The following is a 25708-nucleotide window of genomic DNA, read 5'->3' as shown; positions in this document are numbered from 1 at the left end:
TAGCTGTATTACCACTGTTTGGGCCCAAAGCGAGTGTGACGGCCAACGGCCAGAGTTTTTTGACCCGCCGTATACCTGGGTCCAAAGCAGGCCAGCTCGGGCTTGAGGAGTGGTTTCTAACAAAGGCAGAGTTTATCTGAGTCTGGAGACGGCAGCGCCGCGGATGATTTCAGATACTAACATCAGCATTAAAGACCTTTAACATCACTCAAACTCACTTTCAGACAGCAGCGAAATAACTCCTGTTTGTGATCCGATGTGGATTCAGATCAGGCAGAAATATTTATATGCAATGCCAGAGACTAGCCATTAGTCATCATTACTATAGTAATCCAGATATTTTATCTGTCAGTACATCTTGTCTCTTTATACCAGACTGTCTGATATGCATATTTAGCTCCGCATGTCATAAAATAAAGCACAGTTTTCCGGGCGCTTCCTCTGTTTCTCTGGCTGAGAAAATAACCGTACTGGGACGGTCACTGAGAGTGCGCTAAAGCTCCTCAGGTCGTATTTTTGGTGGAAAATTGGTAGAAATTATCGTTCTTTCTAAATGTGACGTAAACGTTCTGTCATGTGACCACAAGCAAACAAACAGACACGACTGATTAAGTACAAGTGTCCTCTTACTTCTGTGAAATAACAGTAAATAGCACTTTATTTCTGCGGGAACAAGTATGGGTAATAGCAGCCTCATCAAACAACACTAATCTTTTTTCTTGTTCTGTGAGGAATCGTGAAAGTAATGGAGTTAAACGACATCAGCAAAACACTTTAAACAACAGCAGTTTAAACTCTCTAGTCTTAACAGAAAGCATGCTCTCTCTCTCTCTCTGGCTCTCTGTCATGCTGTTTTATGTTATATAGTCTACATCGGCTGACCTTGAGAACAGCAAAGAAAGATAAGAAAAACTCTAAATGTAACACTGCATCTTTCAAAAGCAAAGCCAGTTGCGTGCGGACCTTGAGATGAAAAACCATACAAAGCAGCGCGCACTACCTCCTGTACTTATAAATAACCCTATACAGAAAACTTTCAAATTAAAGGCACATGCACTGCCTTACGCTGGAATCAATGCTATTCAGGTGAAGATGAAGTTTGCATTGAAATAAGTGACCCTGACCAAAGTACTCTAAGACACTGAAGTGGAAACAGAGGCTTTTGTGATGCGCCATTGGATTCGTTGTCTCTATGTCCACAATCATCCAAGCGCTGCCAATTAGACTGATGAATAACCAATGCAGCCCCGTCGAATCAACTCGGACCTGTTTTCACCTTGTCATATTCATTAGATGTATTCTGCTATGAAAAGACCTTTCTATAAAAACACCTTTTTAATGATTAATTTTTTTTTCATTCATTTTTCTAAGAGCAAAACCATTTCTTTCTTTCTTTTCTGTGTGTATGTATTATACATGTAGCGGTGAGTGTTTTAGCATATTGCTATGTAGTGGCTTACTGGCTCAAGTCAAACGATCCTGCTTTATCTCTAGTCTCTGGCATTCTGGGCTCTAGATAGACTGCATGCAAGTCTTAAAGTCCCCATGAAATCAGCATTTTTGGATTTTAGTATGAATATGTTTGTCTTATGTTATCTATAAGCTCCAAAACAATGACAAAATTCACATTTGGAAGATATAATCATTCAAAACTTACAGTCTCTCACTTCTGCTAATATAATAAATGGAAGCTTTAGCGTAAGTTCTGCCAGGAAGACTTAATTGTCATGTCACTTTAATTTTATCTATCCAATCACATGCTAAATACCTGGGTATAAAAGATCGGTACTTACTCATGTCTGAGTTCGCAGATGCTGACGCTCCCATTCACCGCCATCCTCCCCACCACCTCCAAGTCAAATCCTTCCCTACATCCACCCCACCACCTCCAAGTCAAATCCTTCCCTACATCCACCCCACCACCACCAGGATGGTCCCTTCCATACCTCACGTGGGGGTCGGCTGCGCCTCTGCCTTCGTCTTCAGGCAGGATATGCAGAGTCCGGACCCTCAGATTGCGAGCTACGGACGGGGCCTATGCCAATATACTTTATTGCTTGCTGGGTTGTTAATAAATGGATAATTGTCACAGTATTTATTCTCCCGAGTCTTTCTGGCAGAAATGATTCTGATGACATCACTCTGCGCTTCAGCTTCTCATCAGATTTTCTGTCCAATCAAATGCTCTCTTGAATCTGAAGCCCCGCCCCCTACATTATAAACAGACGCTGAAGCTGCGGCTGAAATCAGTCACTCCTTCACACATTTACTATTTTCTACATGGAGAATGGCACATAGTGCACTGTGTAGGTAACGATCAGACAGTGCACTATATAATGGATAGGGTACGATTCAGGCAGTGCACTATATAGGGGATAGGGAGCGATCAGACAGTGCACTATATAGGGGATCAGGAATGATCAGACAGTGCACTATATAGGGGATAGGGTACGATTCAGGCAGTGCACTATATAGGGGTTCAGAAATGATCAGACAGTGCACTATATAGGGGATAGGGTACGATTCAGGCAGTGCACTATATAGGGGATCAAGAATGATCAGACAGTGCACTATATAGGGGATAGGGAACGATCAGACAGTGCACTATATAGGGGATAGGGAACGATCAGATATCAGACATTGGACTATATAGGGGATTGGGAATGATCAGACAGTGCACTATATAGGGGATAGGGAACGTTCAGACAGTGCACTATATAGGGGATAGGGAATGATTCAGACAGTGCACTATATAGGGGATCAGGAATGATCAGACAGTGCACTATATAGGGGATAGGGTACGATTCAGGCAGTGCACTATATAGGGGTTCAGAAATGATCAGACAGTGCACTATATAGGGGATAGGGTACGATTCAGGCAGTGCACTATATAGGGGATCAAGAATGATCAGACAGTGCACTATATAGGGGATAGGGAACGATCAGACAGTGCACTATATAGGGGATAGGGAACGATCAGATATCAGACATTGGACTATATAGGGGATTGGGAATGATCAGACAGTGCACTATATAGGGGATAGGGAACGTTCAGACAGTGCACTATATAGGGGATAGGGAATGATTCAGACAGTGCACTATATAGGGAATAGGGAACGATCAGACAGTGCACTATATTGGGGATAGGAAATGATTCAGACAGTGCATTATATAGGGGATAGGGAACAGTCAGACAGTGCACTATATAGGGGATAGGGAACGATCAGACAGTGCACTATATAGGGGATAGGGAATGATCAGACAGTGCACTATATAGGGGATAGGGAACGATCAGACAGTGCACTATATAGGGGATAGGGAACAATCAGACAGTGCACTATATAGGGGATAGGGAACGGTCAGACAATGCACTATATAGGGGATAGGGAATGATTCAGACAGTGCACTATATAGGGGATATGGAATGATCAGACAGTGCACTATATAGGGGATAGGGAACGGTCAGACAATGCACTATATAGGGGATAGGGAATGATTCAGACAGTGCACTATATAGGGGATAGGGAACGATCAGACAGTGCACTATATAGGGGATAGGGAACGGTCAGACAGTGCACTATATGGGGGATAGGGAACGGTCAGACAGTGCACTATATAGGGGAAAGGGAATGATCAGACAGTGCACTATATAGGGGATAGGGAATGATCAGACAGTGCACTATATAGGGGATAGGGAATGATCAGACAGTGCACTATATAGGGGATAGGGAACGATCAGACAGTGCACTATATAGGGGATAGGGAACAATCAGACAGTGCACTATATAGGGGATAGGGAACGATCAGACAGTGCACTATATAGGGGATAGGGAATGATCAGGCAGTGCACTATATAGGGGATCAAGAATGATCAGACAGTGCACTATATAGGGGATAGGGAACGATCAGACAGTGCACTATATAGGGGATAGGGAACGATCAGATATCAGACATTGGACTATATAGGGGATTGGGAATGATCAGACAGTGCACTATATAGGGGATAGGGAATGATCAAACAGTACACTATATAGGGGATAGGGAACGATCAGACAGTGCACTATATAGGGGATAGGGAATGATCAGACAGTGCACTATATAGGGGATAGGGAACGGTCAGACAGTGCACTATATGGGGGATAGGGAACGGTCAGACAGTGCACTATATAGGGGAAAGGGAATGATCAGACAGTGCACTATATAGGGGATAGGGAATGATTCAGACAGTGCACTATATAGGGGATAGGGAACGGTCAGACAGTGCACTATATGGGGGATAGGGAACGGACTGACAGTGCACTATATAGGGGATAGGGAACGGTCAGACAGTGCACTATATAGGGGAAAGGAAATGATCAGACAGTGCACTATATAGGGGAAAGGAAATGATCAGACAGTGCACTATATGGGGGATAGGCTGAGCTGTGATGTAAATGCAACGCTATTGGCTGTTTCTGCCTGCCCTGTCTTCCTGTTTTATCAACACATTGAATAATGCTGCACGTTTCAAGGCACTTCAGTGGGACTTTAAGTCTAGATTTGTATGTCCAATTTATTGTTTGTCAAGTAAACATGGCAAGCCTGATCACTAGCTCACCTTTCCTCAAAAAAGAAAACATGATTTAAGGTTTAATTCATTTGCATATATATAGGGGAAATGGTGCAACTCAAGCACTAAAGTTTAACACTGCAGAGTTTATAAGTATGAACAATGAGCCTTAGCAAGCACCACTAATTAAAACACTAATTAAATGACCATTAGCAGTGGATTTTTGTCCAGACTTAATTTGCTACTATTGCACTGCTACGGTCGGATTCTGTGACGGAAATATCTTCAGACAGGCCTCTCCCATTTGGTATTAGGAAGTCCAGCCTAGTTTCAGAACCTCAATGGTCGTCGAGTCATTTCCTCTCAGGGCCTGAGATCTGAATGAGTGGCTCTGATCGAGGCTGAAGTACTGCTTCACTGGGCAAGCCCAAGTGGCCTGAACCGGAGAAGCGTTCGAGTGGTTTAGGAGCCGATTTGAGTGGGCGACCTGACAGAACGCTGTCAGCTAATTCACTGCCTCCATCTGCACACACTCCACCCAGACTGTGGGTTAGTGGAAAGATCGGGCACAAGCTCGTTCACTGGGGAATGAAAACACTTATTATACATTATTGATATTAACATGGTTACCTACTGTAACAAAGACCCAAGACTGCTCTCTAAAAAATGCTGGGTGGTTTGGGTCAAATATGGACAAACTCAACCATTGGGTTTAAAATGTAATTAAAAAAATGTAAACCAATTATTTGACCCAAACATACAAACAGCATTTTTTTAGCGTGTGGACTTGGGGTTTTATAAATCCTTAAGCAGAAGTTTATAAAAACAAATACAAACTTACAGTCCAGTATCCCAAAGAGTCAAACAACAGGCTATGGTCAGAATTCATGATTATTATAGGTAACTAAAACTAATAAAATATCTTGACTTATTTACTTGAAATCATTTAAAAACTAGATATATATTTTTTTGGGGAAAAAAATGAAAATGAAATACGAAAACATAAAAATACATAAGTAAAAATTATAACTCTTTCCTCCGCCAGCGTTTAAATTAAAACTATAGAGAGGAACCGATATGAAAATTTTGGCCGATACGATAACCGATAATTATTTATATTTGAAAGCCGATAACCGATATATAAAACAAACGTCTCACCATTAAATCCCAAACACACAATTATGATGTTCTCATATATTTATCTAGTCTTTATAAAAGACTTGTGCTGCACATGATGCACTGAACTGTATTTTCCTTTTTTTTAAGTGATTTCAATCATATTTTGCCTGTAGCTCATAATTATCCTGTGCATACCCACTCATTTTGCCTTTTTTAAGTGATTCCAATCATATTTCAAGCAATTCAAAACCATCATGGTGAACAGTGCGCATCTGAAGTGTCTCAGCTGAAGGAAATAATACACTATTTAATAAATCGGCCAAATTTTCTTATTGGGCTGATAACGATAACATTAAAAATTAACATATGTGACCTCATATGTGTGCACATTTTCAAAAATGAGTTATTGTTATTTTCACATTCTCTATTAAAAAACCTTAAAAATGATGAAACTCGAGAAACTTGAGGTTCCAAAACAAAATCACCAGCAAACACACTTTAAAATCCCTGGTAATAACACCAAATTTGGCACATATCAAGTCAAAACCCATATCTATAGGAAAAATACACTGAACAAAATTAAAGCAATTTCTCACAGCCATTGAAGAGGAGTGGACCAACATTACACAGGCCACAATCCACAACCTGAGGTGGATGGATTATCTCAGCAAAGGAGAAGTGCTCACTAACACAGATTTAGACAGATTTGTCAACAATATTTGAGAAAAAATAGGCCTTTTGTGTACCTAGAAAAAGTCTTAGCTCGTGAGTTCAGCTCATGAAAAATGGGGGCAAAAACAAAAGTGTTGCGTTTACAATTATGTTCAGGGTATATATTATCTACTTTTTCCCATGAAACCACAATTGTTTGATTAACATTAATGAGACAGACAGCCTATATATTAAGACCTACTGAACTGCACGGATCTAATATAATGTTACACATCAGATGCTTTTCCCCAAGAGTTAACCAAACGTTCACTAAAGACATAACAGATGATGTTTGTGTGAATACTCGCCAAGACAGGTATTTTGAAATACTGTAATTGTGTGAAAAAACTGTATGTGTGTATATCGGGATCGCTCGCTGTCTGAGGCGTCTTTTCGGCGAACGTGTCGGATCTGTCAGTCAGCCCGAGTGAGATTGTTGTCATGGACAAAGGAAAGGTACTCCTCCCAGAAAACGTGCAAATAAAAATACTTTTAGATGTGTAGTTGCTATTTGGAGCACTGGGATCGCTAGACGTGGGCTTAATTAACACATTTTTGTAAAAACCTCAAAATCACTTGTTTTGCCTGTAGCTCGTAATTATCTAATGCGCAATCCCGCTCATTTTGCCAGCATGGGTCACATATTGGCCGATACCGATATGGTGGCCGATATATTGTGCATCCCTAATAAAAACTATAATAGTTTCTCAATTAAACTAAAACATCACTGGTCCGACCAAATCCAAACTGGCAGGCGAAACATGCAAGAGGTCGGTAACATATACCCAAAACATATATTAAGCATAAACAGCCATAACTGCAAGATAAACAAGACTTCATAAACACTGAATGACTCACACTCTCCTTATATCAGAGTCCCTTCCCTCAGGGAGCCTTCAAGGTTAACAAAGAAAAGCATAACGCTGCAGTTCACTGGCGAGCAGACGAGAGGCCGTTTTAATGGAGAAGGGGCTCGGTGCACTGAATGAACTGCTTTTGTGAGGAAACAGCTAATCTCAATCTACAATAGGTTTTCCACTAATCGTTCATGTTGGATTGATCTATTCTTGGAGTTTTCAACAACATCATCAACACAAAAATGCAGTTTTGTAATAAGGTGGGATTCAGTGTACGGCACTTCTCATTCATTTCTCTAATATTCACAAGCATGATTGACTGTCCTACAACCCTGATTCAATGATGTCAAGGCTATAATGTGATTGGCTATCAGGAAAAACATACCGCTTTCTCTCTTATCATCCGCAAGCTTGCATTCACATCTGCCTCTATCCAACAACGGGATAGGATCAAGCTCTCACCATTTTTTTTTTAATAATCCATTTCACTCATATCATAATATAGAAGAAAATCAGTCGCTTCACAACTTTAAATCTGTACCTAACGTGGCAAATTAAATAAATCAAATGTGCCACATTAGGATTAGAGTTGACTTTGAGTAATAGCCCAGTTTAAAGTATGCTTTTTTGTTCCCACCCTTCTGAAATGGCAGGATTTGAAATTCTGGTGTCACAGTTGTCCTCTACACGCCCCTTAACATGCGTACGTAAATCAAGGAGGTGTGCTTTTAACAACTCATGTCTGTCCATCAATCACGAGAGTGATACCGCTGTCAAGTAAGACCATCTGACATTGCTCTGAGCCTTAATGTTGACAAAAGCTGCTTTTCCAAACGCCTAACCGTTCCACTCCGTGCCGATCCGACCCAGACGCTACGGATATGGTTTCATCTTCCACTGTGGGACTGATAACAGAGCCCTTTGGAATGTAATACAAATGTGTCAGTCTTTGGTAACTCAAGAGTTTACATAAGAATGAGATGTAAATAGCCACCATGTTATGGAGGATGATCAGTTTAACTTTTACTTTGCTAAAACAGTGCACTTGGCCAGTGAGCAAGTGACCAATCCTGACTGGTGATGTCACTAGGACACGAGGTTTCCAAGTGGAAATAGAACTGGAATTGTTCCTTATCGTTCTTAGAACCGTTCTGCATTCCATCAAACTATTAGAAATGCAAGGCTGAAGTTTATTTTTAACAACGTGCGATTGAAGAGCAATTGAACAAGTGTTTTTGTTTTGTTCGTTCCTGCACTTAAAAAAAATGCTGGGTTAAAAACAACCCAATTTGGTTTATTTGGGTTATTTTGCGACCCATCGCTGGGTTGTTTTGACCCAACATGCTGGGTTGTTTTATTGAACTCAACTATTGATTAAAATTACCATATTGCTGGCTTAAAATGAACCCAAAATAAGTTTTAAAATTAAAATCACTCACAGAATTACTAGAGTAACAACACAGGCAACATTAATAATCAAAAGGTGAACATTTATTAAAAGAATGACAACTCAACAATTATACAGATTATACAGTTAACCCTCTGGGGTACTTCGGGTCAAAAAAGTGTTTTATAAAAAAAAACAAAAAATTCGTAGCTTCATCGGAATGGTCCGAAACTTGGTGACTACAGAGTTTTTTTGTGCATACAATCTACAAATCTGCCAGGATGCAGAAAAAAAGGGTGAATCTCTAAAAAATCAAGAGTGCAAGAAAAACACACACACACACACACACACAAAAACACAATTAGATTTAGAAATGGCACGCGTTCATTTGTGTGTACGTGTGTTTTTGTGTGTATAAGTGTGTGTGTGTGTGTGTGAGTTTTTTGTCTGTTTTGCACTCTTGTGTTTTAGAGATTCACCCCTTCACTGTTGAGTCCTTTTTTTCTGCATACTGGCTGATTTGTAGATTGTATGCACAAAAAAACACTGTATATTCATATTTTTGCCAATTTCCCATTGATTTCCTATTGGGGTCATTTTTGACCCAAAGGTCCTGAGTGTGACTATTTTTTTTTACGACCACTTAGACTTTTCAAATCCTGTCCCCAATTTTTTTGGTTGTTCATATACCAAGTACCAATAAAGTCACCAAGTTTCGGACCATTCCGATGAAACTACGATTTTTAAAAAACTTTTTATAAAACACAAGATCCACTATAGTGGTAAAAATTTGCTATTGCGTGATAAAAATGCTCAATGTGTCCACCGGATGGCACCGATCTCATTTAAAAAATTGCTTTCATGAGGCCTAGGCTTGACTCTAAAATGAAATAGAGCTTTAATAAAAAATTTAACAAATGATGTATATATATATATATATATATATATATATATATATATATATATATATACATTTTTATTATATTCAATGGGAAAAAATGGGTCATAATTATTGCATAAATATTAATTATAAATCATAAAATTATCTAAAAACACCAAAAAAGAAAAGAAGAAATATTATTGAACAAAAATATATTTCATTGATTTTACTCAACTCTCAAATCTTTTTTATCTTAATCCTGCCCTCCTGGTCATTTTGGATCCGAAGGTCCTGAGTGTGACCCATAAATGAAGTACCCCAGAGGGTTAAACAAATTTTCTTTTTAAAAGTTAAATATTTAATAACTTGCATTTGTAAACGAATTTGACTATATTTCGCTTATTTTTTCTCACGCCAACAAACCGACTAAAAACACTAATGGTCAAAACTCACTGCAGCCACTTTTCGAAATTCTCTCTCCTCTCATCGCTTCGATTACTTTTCTTCTATTTTTCACATATATTCCGGTCGTAAGTGCAGCTGTGTTTTGCTGAAATCTGAGCCGGTTCGGCGGCGCAGCTGCTCTGTGCTTCTCATAGCCAAAAGATATCGTGACAGGCTCCTTATAACCTGCACATAAACAAACAGTAAAGAGTTCTGAGAACATATTTGATGGCGGCGCGCATAGTTGCAGCGGCCCAGAGCTCCCTCTGCATGAGCAGCTTTAGTAAAATTATAACCTACACGCGAACAGAAATCTTGCGTCTGAAGGACTGTTGTTTCGGACGAGTACCCAGTGACTACGGATCTATCCCACTGGAAATTTCAAACTCAGCGTCAAACAGAAAAACAAAGACCAACAGATTCACGGAGAGGCGACGCAGGCGAAGATGTGAGAGGAAGCAGAAGCGGGGTAAGCGAGCCGGCATCCAGGCTAGGTTACGACGATGCCCGCACAAACCTGCCGTGCCCAGCATCTTCCTCGCTAATGCCCGCTCCCTGGTTAACAAACTGGACGACATAAGGCTGCGGATTACCAACAACCGCTTGGATTGCTGCATTACGGTGATAACGGAGACCTGGCTGCATGACAACATCCCTGACCTAGCCCTGGATCTAGAAGGCCACTCCCTATACCGAGCAGACCGCACAGCCGACTCTGGTAAGTTAAGAGGAGGAGGCGTATGTGCATACATCCACAACAGTTGGTGCACAGACACTATTGTTATTGAGAGACATTGCTGCCCGGATTTGGAGTTCCTGATGCTGAAATGCAGGCCTTTCTACCTGCCTAGGGAATTTTCATCTGTCTTTATCACTGCTGTCTATGTGCACCCCAGAGCTAATGCTAAAATAGCCATGGGAAAGCTACATGATGTTATATGCAAGCAGCAAAACAGACACCCGGAGGGCATGTTTATAGCGGCAGGGGATTTCAACCACACTAACCTGAAGACAGTTCTGCCTAAATTCTACAAGAATGTGAACATTAAAACAAGGAATAACAAAATACTGGATCAGGTGTATACAAATGTTCCCGGAGCCTATAAAACCCAGTCTTCACCTCATCTCGGACAGTCTGACCATCTATCCCTGCTACTGACACCAGCCTACAAGGCCATTATCAGCAGGACTAAACCTCAGGTAAAGACAGTACAGATCTGGACTGCAGAAGCTTCCTCAGCCCTGCAGGACTGCTTTGATGACACCAGGTGGGAGCTCTTTGAACATACAGACATTGAGCACCATACCTCCACAGTCCTCTCCTACATCAACTTCTGCACAGACATTGTAACAACAAAGAAGCAAATTAAAGTGCTCCCCAACCAGAAGCCCTGGTTTAACAACAGGGTGAGGAAGCTGCTCCGAGCACGGGACACAGCACTGAGATCAGGAGACAGGGAGGAGTACAGGAGGGCGAGGGCCAACCTAAACAGAGGCATCGTATCTGCAAAGAGGAAATATAAACAACGCATTGAGGACAACTTTAATGGAAACAACCCCCGTGCAATGTGGCAGGGTGTAAGGAACATTACCGGCTACAAACAGAGCAATTGTAACCTCACCTCAACTGACCCCTCGATCCCAGACCAGTTAAACACTTTCTTCGCCCGCTTTGAAGATTCCAGCTCCAGCAGAGGACCAGACCCACATACAAGCACCACCTATCCAGAGAGCGATCAGCCACTCACTCTTCTGACCTACCAGGTAAAGAGAGCACTAAACAACATCAACTGCAACAAAGCAACGGGGCCTGATGGTGTTCCAGGGCGAGTACTGAAGGAATGTGCTGAACAACTTGCTTCAGTATTCACACGCATTTTTAACCTGTCACTAGAGCAAGCCACAGTCCCCACCTGTTTGAAAACCGCCACCATAATCCCTGTACCCAAAACTTCAGCCATTACAAGCCTGAATGATTACCGGCCGGTGGCTCTCACGCCAGTGATCATGAAATGCTTTGAGAGACTGGTACTGCCCCACATTATGGCCTGCATCCCCCCTGACCTTGATCAACACCAATTTGCATATAGGACCAACAGATCCACGGATGACGCCATCTCCATAGCACTGCATACGGCCCTCACACACCTGGAAACCCCCAACAGTTATGTCAGGATGTTATTCATTGACTATAGCTCTGCATTCAATTCCATCAACCCAGACAAACTGATCAACAAACTGCAAACACTGGGTCTGGGAGACTGTCTCTGCCAGTGGATTAAAAACTTCCTCACCAACAGACCCCAGCACGTCAGGATCAGCCAACACACCTCCTCTAGCATCACTCTCAACACTGGCGTCCCCCAGGGCTGCGTCCTCAGTCCAGCCCTCTACTCGCTCTTCACCCATGACTGCGCCCCCTCTGATAACTCCAACACCATCATCAAATTTGCAGATGACACAACCATAGTGGGACTCATAACAAACAACAACGAAACAGCCTACAGAGAAGAGGTCCAGACCCTGTCAGTTTGGTGCAGGAACAACAACCTCAACCTCAACACCAAGAAAACAAAAGAAATAATAATTGACTTCAGAAGAAACAAACCAAACCACAATGGACTGTGTATCAACGGGGAGGAGGTGGAGAGGGTGGCAAGCTTTAAGTTCCTGGGAGTGCACATATCAGAGGATCTAACCTGGAGCCAGAACACCTCCCATACCATTAAAAAAGCCCAGCAGAAGATGTTCTTCTTGAGGACCCTGAAACGCAATGGGCTTCCGCAGGAACTTCTGACACGCTTCTACCGCTGCACAATCGAGAGCACACTGACATACTGCTGCACTGTGTGGCATTCCAGCTGCACAGAAGCAGAAAGTAAGGGACTGCAGCAGGTTGTCAAGACGGCTGAGAGGATCATTGGCTCCCCCCTACCAAATCTGGGTGAATTATATTCTAGCCGTCTTCTCACACGGGCCACAAACATCAGGCAGGACACCTCACATCCCGGACACTCCCTGTTCACCACCCTCCCCTCAGGCAGACTGAGAACCCCAAGTGCACGCACTAATAGACTTCGGAACAGCTTCTTCCCCAGAGCTGTGAACATATTACAGAAATCATACGCACATACACCCATACAATCATAAAAACATACACACTCCACCTACCCCGAATCGGTGCAATACTGCTGTGTTTAATGCTTACTGTTTTATAGATATTTATTGAGAACAAGGAATGAATGTGTACTGTATGTATCAGACAAATGTATATGTGTGAGACGTGCTTGGGTGAGAATGTGCTGATGTATGTGTACATATACTATAGTTTTATTTTAAATTTTTACTTCATGCTGCTTTTGGAGAGGATGGCTCCAACAGAATTTCGTTGTATTGCATACAATGACAATAAAGATCTATCTATCTATCTATCTATTTAAACATCCAATTTAATAGACTCAGTATTATGACGAATAAAAAATCTGTTTATTTATTCAAGGAAAAATAACCTGATGCGAGGAGATGCATTTAGCTGACTGGGTAACACAAAAACTACCCAACCATGGAAAAAACAACTCAACAAAATGACCCAACATGCTCAAAAATAACCCAGCGTGTGTCATTTCCATAGACTGTAAAAAAAAAATACGTAGAAATACGTAAAAAGACGTAGTGTCCGAGAAGTAAAAAAAAAAAAGCCTCAAACCCGGCTGTTGCCATCTTGTCAGCGCGTAACTCCTGGATAACAGAAAATGGGCAAAGAGGCGGGACGTGGGCGGAGCTGAGGTGACGTGATGACTAACAGACAGCAGACAAACGGCTATCCACCTGTCACTCAAAGTGGCCACGCCCTTAATTATGCAGAACTTTAAGGCTTTATATAATGTAAACGAACCAGTTATAAATAAATTCACCCCCCTCACAGTCGTCATGAAGGGCAAAATTAGCTGTATAGACCAAAAGCACAGTTTGTCCCAGACTGTAAACATGTGTTCTTCTGCTGTAAAGTTGGCCCTTTTAACATGAGCTCAATGAGATTCTGCTCCTTCAGGAGTCTGTCTCTAGTGGCCAGTCCATGAACTGCAGTTTAAGTCACTTCTGTAGTGGCTTCAAGAGAAACTGGGGGAGTTTGCCGCTTGGTCATTTCACATGACTCTTAATTATTCTCAACATACTGCCAATTTTTCTAAATATATAACAGTGTCAAGTATTTTGTCCTCGGGAGCAGTCGTTGTTGTTGCATTGGTTCCTTATGTACGGCATTTTAAAACATGCGTCACATTGTGTGGCGGAGGTCAGGGATACGGTGCGATCGAGTTCACCAATCACAGTGCTGGCCGTTTACTTTGCTTTCTGAAAAAGGTAACGCCCCAAAATCGTATGCGTCGCGTTCTGCGCCGCGACTCGTGGCGATTATATGGATGCACCTCCATTTTTCCTGCATCCTCGCCACATGCAGATGGTTACGTCTGGACACACAAATCTTATTTGATCACTTAATAGTGTCTGCCTAAAAATTCTGTATTTCATGAAAAAATGCATTTAGTGTGAGCACTAGCAGTAGTGCTGTCTGCTAGCACTAAAGGCCATCATCACTAATTATCCCTCGTCACCTACATCAACACACTATACTATCTCCTTACATGTGAAACACCCACACAGCATATGCCATCGCTGCAGATCAATAGCCACCGTAAACATACAAAACATCACAACTGACCTCAGATCACCATTCAGTGGCATTGCAAACCCAGCCTCTGCACAAATATGCTGTGTCATGCCAGCTGGTTTGATTGACAATTATGAGAATGCGTGGTGATATGGAGATGCTAGCGTTTCCTATTAACCGAGAATGCCCCAGGTACGCCGACTGCGACTCGCACGCCACGCCGCAGGAATTCATATGTGCTGCGCGACTGCGGCTTCATTGATGTCCTGCTCTCTGGCATGTTGCACCGTGGCAGATCAATATGACCTTACCTCTGCTGCCTGCTTCTTTGAAACTTAATTACTGATATTCAGCTACAAAGTCATCATGCGCCGGCTGCCAATATTCATTGGGGATCATTACCAGCCTAATAAAACCGGTTATTTATCGGCTGCTGAGCTGACATTCAACCCATCTCCATTTACTTCAAACATGAAAGTGTGTGGTGTCTCTTTAAAGCTCAGTGTTTCTGTCCTCTCAGATGTACATGCTCTTTTGCACAGGTGTCACAGCATAGGCCAGTGGCTTTGCAAACCGTTGTACATGACACGTACATTTACAATGTACTTATTTCTGATCTATCAATTCCTGATTGCAGATTCCTGATTGCTTAAAATAAAAAATTAAGGATTTGTATATTTGTAACACTAATTGATAGGTTGACCAATGCTGTGCGGTAAACAGCTGTTTTCAAACGTATTAGTTTGATTTAAAGGGATAGTTCACCCAAAAATGAAAATTCTGTCATAATTTACTCACCCTCAAGTTGTTCCAAACCTGTATGAGTTTCTTTGTTCTGCTGAACACAAAAGAAGATATTTATAAGAATGTTTGTAACCAAGCAGATAGAGCAACCATTGACTACCATAGTAGGGAAAAAATACTATGGTAGTCAATGGTTGCTCTATCTGCTTGGTTACAAACATTCTTATAAATATCTTCTTTTGTGTTCAGCAGAACAAAGAAACTCATACAGGTTTGGAACAACTTGAGGGTGAGTAAATTATGATAGGTTATATATATGTCAGGTGTTGTGCGTAGTGATGGGCGATTTCGAATCACTGCTTCATGAAGCTTCAAACCCTTTACGAATCTTTTGTTTTGAATCAGTGGATCGGAGCGTGTATCAAACTGCCAAAGTCACGTGATTTCAGTAAACAAGGCTTCATTATGTCAGAACTGTTTCAAAACGTTTAGAAATGTCAATGGTTCACCACTGGGAGGCGATGATCTCTGTGAATGAGTGTGGATTCACTGAGACTGAACACGTGTCTATGGGTTTTACACGTTTTATACATGTGTAGATGAGACGTTAGTATAATTTAAAGGAATAATAGTATTTATTGGCCTGTTTAGCTGATCTATGGAACAAACAAAACAAGCCCTGAAAATGTATAAAAGCACACATATTATACAGACACTTGATATTTAATCTGATTAGATGATTAGTTAATTGCATTTGATAGATTTTACTTGTAATAAACATTTGTGATATGTTTTTAAAGGTGTTTTATGCATGTTTTGTTGCATTTACACTGTTTTGTCCAGCAGGGGTCACCGGCATGTGGCGTTTCGAAAGACTCGAACAAAGCAGTTGGTTCAATGAATCACTAGTTATGTGTTAGCTTGGGCTCCGCCTTCCTACGTACTTCTGCTCAATTTTCATTTTCCTTCAGTATGTCATCTGGGTTTGCGGTATATTTGCTGGTTTTCTGCGGTCAAATTTTAACCGGTCCAATCAGCGAACAGAGGGAGTGGCTGAGAACGATGACGTTGATGTCGTGCGCTAGTTTGAGTTGTAGTTCAGTAATGGCGGCAGATTCGAAATGACCGAAGCGGCGTATTGTGAATGATTAGACCCCTTTGACAGTTGACTCTATACATCATCACCATCCTTAGTGTCAGATATTCATTTAGAATTGTTCCGTTAATTCTTAAATTTGAATTCCAATGGGGATTGGTTGTTGTTTACAGCCTGCACGGCTACGTGGTTTCCATCACGACCAAACGTTAGCGATTGGTTATGGCAGATCCAGAGTGGCTCTGGGCAGATCCAATAGTTTTAAACTTTAACAGAATTAAAGGAAGTGAACGCTTGTCAATGGAAAGTGGCCAGACTCTCTGTACAAATGAAATCTACGAGAGTCTGGTAGGACCCGGCTAATTATGTGTAGCTTACGCTGTCATTTTCTTTGCGCGTGGGAGTTCATTAACATGCAGTGATAATGGCGGATGCACAAAGTTCAATAATACGCTTTTTCAAGAAATCACGGAAAGATGAGCGAGGAGGAGAAAAAGAGCCAACTTCACTTTTTCACGAGGAGACATCATTGGACAGTAGTGAGACTTCCACGACACATCGGCACAAAGCCAAAGGATTTAGTCTCATTATAACCGCGGAAACAACTTAAAATACTCCATCATTTATACTCGTACAGATAAGAGTAAGACATCATTCAAAACTGTAAAGAGTTTATTGGTTTACACTCACAATAAAAACGAAACATTGTGATTTGTAAAATAAAGTATATAAACAGTAAATATAAAGTATATAAGTATATAATAAAGTAAAACAGGTTTCCTCTTTCTGCCGTTCCGGTTTCCTTTCCGTGAACTTGTTTAATCGAAACGTAGAGGCTACGTTCTGAGCTCTTGTTTTGGATTGGTGCGTAGATCACCTCTTCTTCTGCTCTTTTTCCTGTTGTGGCGTTTGCAAACTGCATTGCATCATATGCGCGCCTCCTTCTGGATTGGAGTGTGGATCGCCTGTGACTGACTGTATTCGTCGTCTGACTGTATGAAGCAAACCATGATGGGTCCGGACGAATGCATGTACTGTTACATTTTAATATTACATTTTTATACATTAGTGCATCTAAGACTCTTCTGCAATGCAATTTGGCGTGCCGATTGGTGCGCACAAGCAATTTCACACTGCACAAGAAAGGCAATCAACAGCAATTGGACAGAAATCGTCCTGTTTATCCTAATTCTGGAGTGGCACAATGCACAAAGTTTCAAACATGATTTTGATAGTGTAACCACATCGTCAGAGCAGTTCTAGACAGACGGGGGAAGTTTTACAATCAAATTTAAAAACGAATTTAATATTGAACTGCAAAATTTGAATAATAGCACATAGAATTGCAATGCCACCCCTTGTGAATGTTTTTATAGTTTGTATGTGTATTTTCTGATCGGACTCTTCCACAGATACTAAGTTAGTACTTGGCTTAAAATATTTCATAACCACTGGCAGACAGTGCGATAATAAACAACATCTTTCTTGACTTGTTGTCACTTTCCATGCACTGTGAATTACAGAACATTAGTGACAGGGACCATCCCTACAACTTGGAATTGAATGACTTGCTCGAGGGCACACCAGTGATATCTGTCACTGTTTACTTCATGGGTTTTCTCTTTATTAGATCAAGTCTGCAACATGGTTACAATCTCATCTAGCGGTATTTTATCACAGACGAGGGGTCGAGGTTTGGCTGGTTAGCATGACCCTGCTAACCCCTGGTTGTTGAACTAAGCCACGTGGCAGCAAAAGGCATATTCCTCTATTGATGGTCGTTCAAAAGTATGGCTGTGTATTTCTTAGTGTTGTAATACTCGAGACCGGTCTTAAGACCATTTTTCTTGGTTTTGGTCTTGTCTCGGTCTCAGACTAAGAGGACTCGGGATTTTGTTTCAAGACCGGTCAAGATCACAACTGCTGGGATATTAATAAATTGCCAGTGCATTTCCTAATTTATTTATTAACATCATTAATGTGATTGGATGTAAAACTTACTGCTTCAGATGCAATCAATAACTCATTTCTAATTTATTTAGTGTGCCGATTCAGAAATTAATTAGGGATTGTGTCAAAAATGTCACCATAAATTAATACAAATGCTCACAAAATGCAAGATATTGTTGCAAAAAGATTGTCTTCTGGATTTGTAACATGTGATATAATTAACCAATATCACAAGAGCAAGCCAGATGTTTTCACAAATTTGAGCATGACTGCTAACATAATTTTTTCTCAACATTATTTATGCATCTGTAATTTACCAATTCAATTCTGTATCACCTCTGTAGCGCAAAGATACATTTTGTTGTTAATGATTTCATTTCATTGGTAGCAGCTCTATAGTGTAATTATATTTATTATAAGTCATTTATTATAAGTTATAAGTCATTTCTCAGGTGGCAATGTGGATCTTTATGAATTTAAGGATTGCTGGTCTGGTCTTGACTCAACCCCTCAAAGTTTTGGTCTTGTCTTGGTGTCAATCCCTCAAAGTCTTGGTCTCGTCTTGGTCTCAACCCCTCAAAGTATTGGTCTTGTCTTGGTCTCAACCCCTCAAAGTATTGGTCTTGTCTTGGTCTCAACCCCTCAAAGTATTGGTCTTGTCTTGGTCTCAATCCCTCAAAGTCTTGGTCTTGTGTTGGTCCCAACCCCTCAAAGTATTGGTCTTGTCTTGGTCTCAATCCCTCAAAGTCTTGGTCTTGTGTTGGTCCCAACCCCTCAAAGTATTGGTCTTGTCTTGGTCTCAATCCCTCAAAGTCTTGGTCTTGTGTTGGTCCCAACCCCTCAAAGTCTTGGTCTTGTGTTGGTCCCAACCCCTCAAAGTATTGGTCTTGTCTTGGTCTCAACCCCTCAAAGTATTGGTCTTGTCTTGGTCTCAATCCCTCAAAGTCTTGGTCTTGTCTTGGTCTCAACCCCTCAAAGTTGTGGTCTTGTCTTGGCCTCAATCCCTCAAAGTCTTGGTCTTGTCTTGGTCTCAATCCCTCAAAGTCTTGGTCTTGTTTTGGTCTCAATCCCTCAAAGTCTTGGTCTTGTCTTGATCTCAACCCCTCAAAGTCTTGGTCTTGTCTTGGTGTCAACCCCTCAAAGTCTTGATCTTGTCTTGGTCTCAACCTTTCAAAGTATTGGTCTTGTCTTGGTCTCAACACATATTGGTCTTGGTCTCGGATTAGGGTTAAATGTTTGCTTAAAACAAACCAATTGCTGGGTTAAATTAACCCAATCGCTGGATTAAAACAACCCAACCACTGGGTTTGTCCATTTTCATCCCAACTTGGGTTATTTTTAACCCAGCATTTTTTTAGAGTGTGGTCTTGACTACAACACTAGTATTTCTGATGAAATTGTTTGTTTTGCAACCAAATACTGCTAGTTAGGCTATATCATAGTGTATGTTTTACCACTTTGGATATCTCTTAAAAACTAGTCACTACTTAAGCTACAACATAAGTAGATGTGTGATTATTCATATGCCATATGTTAAAACAGACAATAAATCAATAGTGCCACAGAGGCTGGATGCAGCCTTGCTTTGCCTTATTGAGCATGTAATGTCAGTTGGAGAAACAGTGACCCCAGGAGGCTAAAGGGTAAAACAACACACACACAAGGGCCTTTGCCAGCATCCCCCCTTTAACGTTTAGATTAATATGGTCCACTTTCTATCAGCACACTCGCTGTTAATGCAATCTGCACTGCTTTCCCAAAGCAATTAACGGAATGGATGCACTGCTGTTGTTTTATCAAAAACAAGTTGCATCCTGAAGCACATCTCAGCTGTTGATTTATTCATTTGTTTCACTTTAAAAGCCTCTGGCCCATCTCTTTTTTATATACAGAATGAGCCGAGGATGCGTGAAGCCCAGCAGGCAGGGGTGCTTAGAGATATGAGCTGTAACGTAACGTCGCATGAGGGAGAAATAGAAAATGATGATTTGGAAGAAGTGCCTGGTATCTTTATAAAACAAGAAGGTGAAACAAGACCGATAGGAGTGCAGTGATGATGAGGAATGTGCATGAATGTAAATTGCTTTGTTGATTGGCGCCAACTCCAGGGGTTGATCCGAGAAAGAGAGCTGTTTGTGTCTTTATGCATGCTTAGACTGACCAAGAATGAAGGTGTTTTGCTGAAAAGAAAAGAAAGTCAAGGGTGGACAAGAATGAAGCATGATGATTTTCCTTAATGTTGAAGATTGGAAACTATGATGATGATATTAAGAAGCAGAACAAATAACTTTTTTTCTAAATTGCTCTTGGAGAGCCAATATCCTACCAAATTTTACCCAAAACACTTGCCTGAAAGTTTCTAGTAATTCTGAAAACCTTGTTTATGTGCTTGGGGTATGTTCAATTAGGATTGGAGCTAAAATTCCTGTTGCCCTCCGGGAACAGGATTGGACACCCCAGCCTTAGAGTAGCCTATTCTGGGCTGCATTTAAAGGGTTAGTTCACCCAAAAACCCATTATTTACGTAATACATAATCAAGTAACACCGTCCGCTCTTGTGTCAACACACATGCATAGTGGTGCTCTTGTGAATGCATGTTGGAGATATTTTGAAGAGAGGTCGACCGATAGTGGATTTTACCGATAACGATAAATAGGTTGGGCCACGCTGGCTGAAAAGCATCGTACTATGGTGTTTAAGCAGCAAGTTACACTGTTGTATGGGAAACGCACCCTGTGTGACTTCCTGTTCTTTGCGAAACACAACCGCATCAACAGTGTTAGCGAAAGTTACTTTTAAAAGTAATGCATTACAATATTGCATAACTCCCTAAAAAAGGAACGTGTTGCGTTACTTAGTAACGTTTTATGGAAAGTAATGCGTTACTTTTTCTCATCTGGGCTGGGCTTGCTTGTCTGTTTTTTAATAACAGCAAAAAAGTTATATGTTTGCCAAATGTAAAAGCCCTTTCACACCAAAAGTGAAAGGAATAAGCCTCAGGCTGAAAGCAATACAAATCCACACCCATCCAGTAGAGGGCACAGTTAAAAAAAAGCATTGAAGTGGATCATCGAAGGTCAGCAACAAAGACATTGGTTAATAAAGTGAGATTAAATACATAAAGTGTATTTGTGTAATTTAATATATTTAATTATTGCGGGTTTGCGTAATGTTTTGAAATGGTTTTTATTAATTATGAGTAATACTGAATCTGTTTCTTTGCATGTGAGATGAGTAAATGCACATTTATTCTCACCCATGATTCCTCTCAACATGGGGACAGGAGAGCTGTCAGTCAATAAATCGCAACACAAAGTAACTTGCGTTACATGATACAGATATTGTGTTGTAAATTTAAAAGTAATGCGTTACTTTACTAGTTACTTGGAAAAATTAATCTGATTACATTAGTCAAGTTACTAGTAATGCGTTACCCCCAAACACTGCTCGTCAATATGTTCTTACAGTAAAAGCATATATTGATGAGGGGTTGTCAATGTGTAGACAGGACAAAAAGCACCATAAATGTGGTCTATATAATTAGGGCTCTATAGCTAATCTCTGAAGCTTTTCTACATGAAAAGAGAAATTATATTGGAGAGCTTCAGAACGTTTTGTACACTTATGGTACCTGTATGCGTTCACTGAAAAAGAGCAGGATAAATATTCTGCAAAACTTTTTCCTTATTCCTTAAACTCTAGCAACCTTAACAGCCTTCTCAGCATTGTTTAATCATTTATCTTTTATTTGTTTTGCAGAGATCCCAACAAACCAGTGCCTCAGGATACCAAGTTTATCCATACTAAGGCAAATCGTTTTGAAGAGGTGGCCTGGTCCAAATACAACCCGCAAGACCAGCTGTACCTGCACATCGGCCTGAAGCCACGAGTCCGTGATCACTACCGTGCCACTAAAGTGGCATTCTGGAAGCACCTGGTCCCTCATCTGTACAACCTCCACGATATGTTCCACTACACCTCCACCACCACCAAAGTGCCACCGCCCGAGACGACTCAGAACTCCCTGTCCACCAAACGTCCCAATGGCAAAGCCTGGCCGTTCAACACCAAGCGGCCTCCGATGTCTCCGGCGTACAACAGCGAGAGTGGGAAGGAACAATGGAACGGAGAAGAGGAACCAGGCCCTCTGGTGGTGGAGAACCCACGGGATTACTCCACCGAGCTGAGCGTAACCATCGCGGTAGGAGCTTCGCTGCTGTTCCTCAACGTTCTAGCGTTCGCAGCCCTGTACTACCGCAAGGATAAGCGCCGGCAGGAACAGCACCCGCAACCCAGCCCGCCACGAGCCACCACCACCAATGACGTGAACCGCCACGCCCCTGAAGAGGAGATCATGTCCTTGCAGATGAACCAGACGCACCACGAGTGCGACGCGGGGCCACCGGGCGACCCGCTGCGGCTCGCTTCACTCCCCGACTACACGCTGACTCTGCGGCGCTCGCCTGACGATATCCCACTCATGACGCCAAACACCATAACCATGATCCCCAACTCGCTAGTGGGAATGCCGAACCTTCATCCGTACAACACCTTCACAGCCGGCTTCAACTCCACCGGCCTGCCACATTCCCACTCCACCACGCGTGTATAGCTTTATGGAGATCCAGCAAAGGGAGGGATGGGGGGGAAAGTCATTGGTTTTAATGAAAACGTCACAGCGAGAGAAGGGGGTTCAGGATGATGACGGAAACAAAACGATTTGAATAGACTTTTGCAAAAAGCAGTGACAAGTTCTTTCCAGATGTCAAGTTGTGCAAACCTGCCAAAACAGAACTGCTCTCTTTCCTTCGAAAAGGGACGAGCGTTTCAAGCAGTATTTTTTCTAATCATCGTTTTAAAGGAAAAAAGAAAAACGCCTTTCTAAACAGAATCGGGCGAATGGGGCGATCGCTTTTTTTCTTGAATAAATAACACACAAAAAAACAACAACAACAAAGGAAAGTGCATTTTATTTCCCATCACAGTCTTTTGTGGGAAACACGTTTCAAAACAGTGGCCTCTAAGGTGACATCTGCATAATATTGTTTGCTTTGCTTTTCGATTTCTTTTCAATGCCTTATAAAGAGCTGTTTTTTCCTCTTAATTTGACGACCTTTCCCTGAGATGAGTTTGTGTGGGACATAGTGATCTGACTTGAGTGGTTGGATTTTAGGAAGACAGATGACTAATATGGAAACCGGTGGATTGAAATGGTAACTGCAACTCATTTTCCAGTTGCATAACCTCACATGTGGTGTTTTACTTCTTTTTTTTTTTTCTTCTCTTGGTTCCACTGAAAATCTTTTGTTTTGGAACTTTTCCATGCGACAACACTGGAGATAAAGACTTCGAAAGTTACTGTAATTGTTTTTGTTTAAAGAAGTGCATCTTTTACAACAAAATTATCTATCAGCTCCTGCGTCAAATTCCCATGAAATGCACACTTACACACAACGCTCACTGTTTGATTGGTGTGCATGTGTGAGTGATTATGGGTATGAACGGGAATATTTGAGTCTGTGTGTGTGTGTGTGCGTGTTTGATTGCCTTTTGCCATGTTTTTTTGTTAAATATTTGTGTGATGGGGGTGGGGGGGGCTTCTTTACCACTGCGTTGATTTTGTTCACCACAAGTAGTCTTTCAACTGCGTCTATTGTCGTCTGTCTTTGCGAAATAGAACTTTTTGTTATTTTAAAAAAGTTACATATGTCTAATTTTGCTTAAGAATTACAAAATAAATCTATTATTTTACATGCAAGAGAAAACAATAGCTTAAGATTGAACTGAACTAACTGACATGATTCCATTGACTTTGTAAGCGTTCCTCTTGACTGGAGACGGTGGCCTCTTTACACTGAATAACCACAGTGTAGAACTGTCTTTCTTTAAATATATATATAAATATGGGCATACATACATATATGTATAGGGCTTTTATGAAGATTTTGCTCCCATTGACCTGAAAGTGTAAATGACCATTATTATCAATTATTAGGCTGAAAGCACCCATATTCAGAGGGCAGAGCAGTTAGTGTCTGTGCTAGTTTTATCCTCGACACATAATCTGAGGCCACAACAAGTGTCTTTTTAATAGCTCTATATGTATATTTATGTATAAATATATTTAATATTTATTTATGTATACCAGATGTATACATGCTGATTGTGCCATGTGCCAAATTAAACCATAAAACTGGAGAAGAAAATGTTTTTTTTTTTTTTATGCAATTTTTCATCACAGTTAAAAGTGTTACATTTCCTACCTGATTTAATGTTGCTAAGATTTATGTATGGAATTCAGGGCAAAATTCTAAATGAGTCACCATTCCAAAGGCCTCATGAACATTCCATTTCGCCAACATGATGTATGATGTCACAAGAACAGGGAGATTGAATGCTAAACAGTCACTTTTAAGCAAAAACATGCATAAATGAGTCAAAGCTCCAACATTACGTGATGATTAAACCTGTTTGCAGAGACCGGTGTGTAAAGCACGGCAAATTATGTTTATAATTACACACCTGCGAAACCAAATCTAGCACTGCAAAGCATCAATCCAGGCAATGGAGCACCTTTATGGTCGGAAACCAGAATTATCATCAAGTATGAATTACCCCACATCAAATGCAGGTGCAAAAAAGAAAAAAAATCTTCAATTTTGATATCATAGGTTCTTTGAATGAGGGTTACTGAGGGGGAGTTTGTTAGGACTACAATTACAGGTGTGCGATATATCATCGGGATTGTTGTTTTAACGATGTGCGATCTGACATTATCAAGTATGTCAAAAACACACCCAGAGAGTGCACACATACTCTAGTCTAGTAGGTTAGACTAGTGCACTTGAGCATTTAGAGTGCACACTTCACTTTCACTGTGAGATTTACTCTATTAAAATGCATTTATAATGTCCCCAGTATTCAAGGTAAGGGGCAAAAATACCTCTGTATGTCTTTTATATATATTTAATTTTATATAGTCAATCAATATCATATAAAGAGTGCCGTTTTTTCTCCACATATCAGCATGATTACAAATGTCATATTGGTTTTATACTACAGTTCAATAAACAAAAAGGTAATATTAAGTGACTTAAAGTACATTCTAGACACAATATTGCCCGTTTTTGCTCCATTTCGCCAATGTAAATTTTGTTACAGTTTGAAACAAGCCATGACACTGTTCTGCGTCTCTGAGCAACACACGGCGGTGCTTCATTATGGAAAGAATCAACTTTTTGAACGAATCAGTTGAAAGAGTCATTATTAAGAGAATCAAATGCTTTGCTCCAGAATGAATC

The 25708-nt window shown here is 40.9% G+C and overlaps 1 protein-coding gene across 1 annotated transcript in view; it reads left to right on the top strand.

Moving 5' to 3' along the window:
* The window catches only part of nlgn3a (neuroligin 3a), a 305661-nt gene extending 281493 nt beyond the window's left edge, over nt 1–24168 (top strand). Inside the window, exon 6 of the mRNA XM_079838954.1 lies at nt 22167–24168. Within this exon, the coding sequence (XP_079695080.1) occupies nt 22167–23019 (853 nt within the window). The 3' untranslated portion in view covers nt 23020–24168. The remainder of the gene's footprint in view (nt 1–22166) is intronic.
* The last annotated feature ends 1540 nt before the right edge of the window (nt 24169–25708 follow it).

Source organism: Gobio gobio, assembly GCF_949357685.1.
Source record: "Gobio gobio genome assembly, chromosome: 16".
Lineage (NCBI taxonomy): Eukaryota > Metazoa > Chordata > Actinopteri > Cypriniformes > Gobionidae > Gobio > Gobio gobio.
The sequence above is the reverse complement of the archived record's forward strand: the minus strand, read 5'-3'. Positions and strand labels throughout refer to the sequence as shown.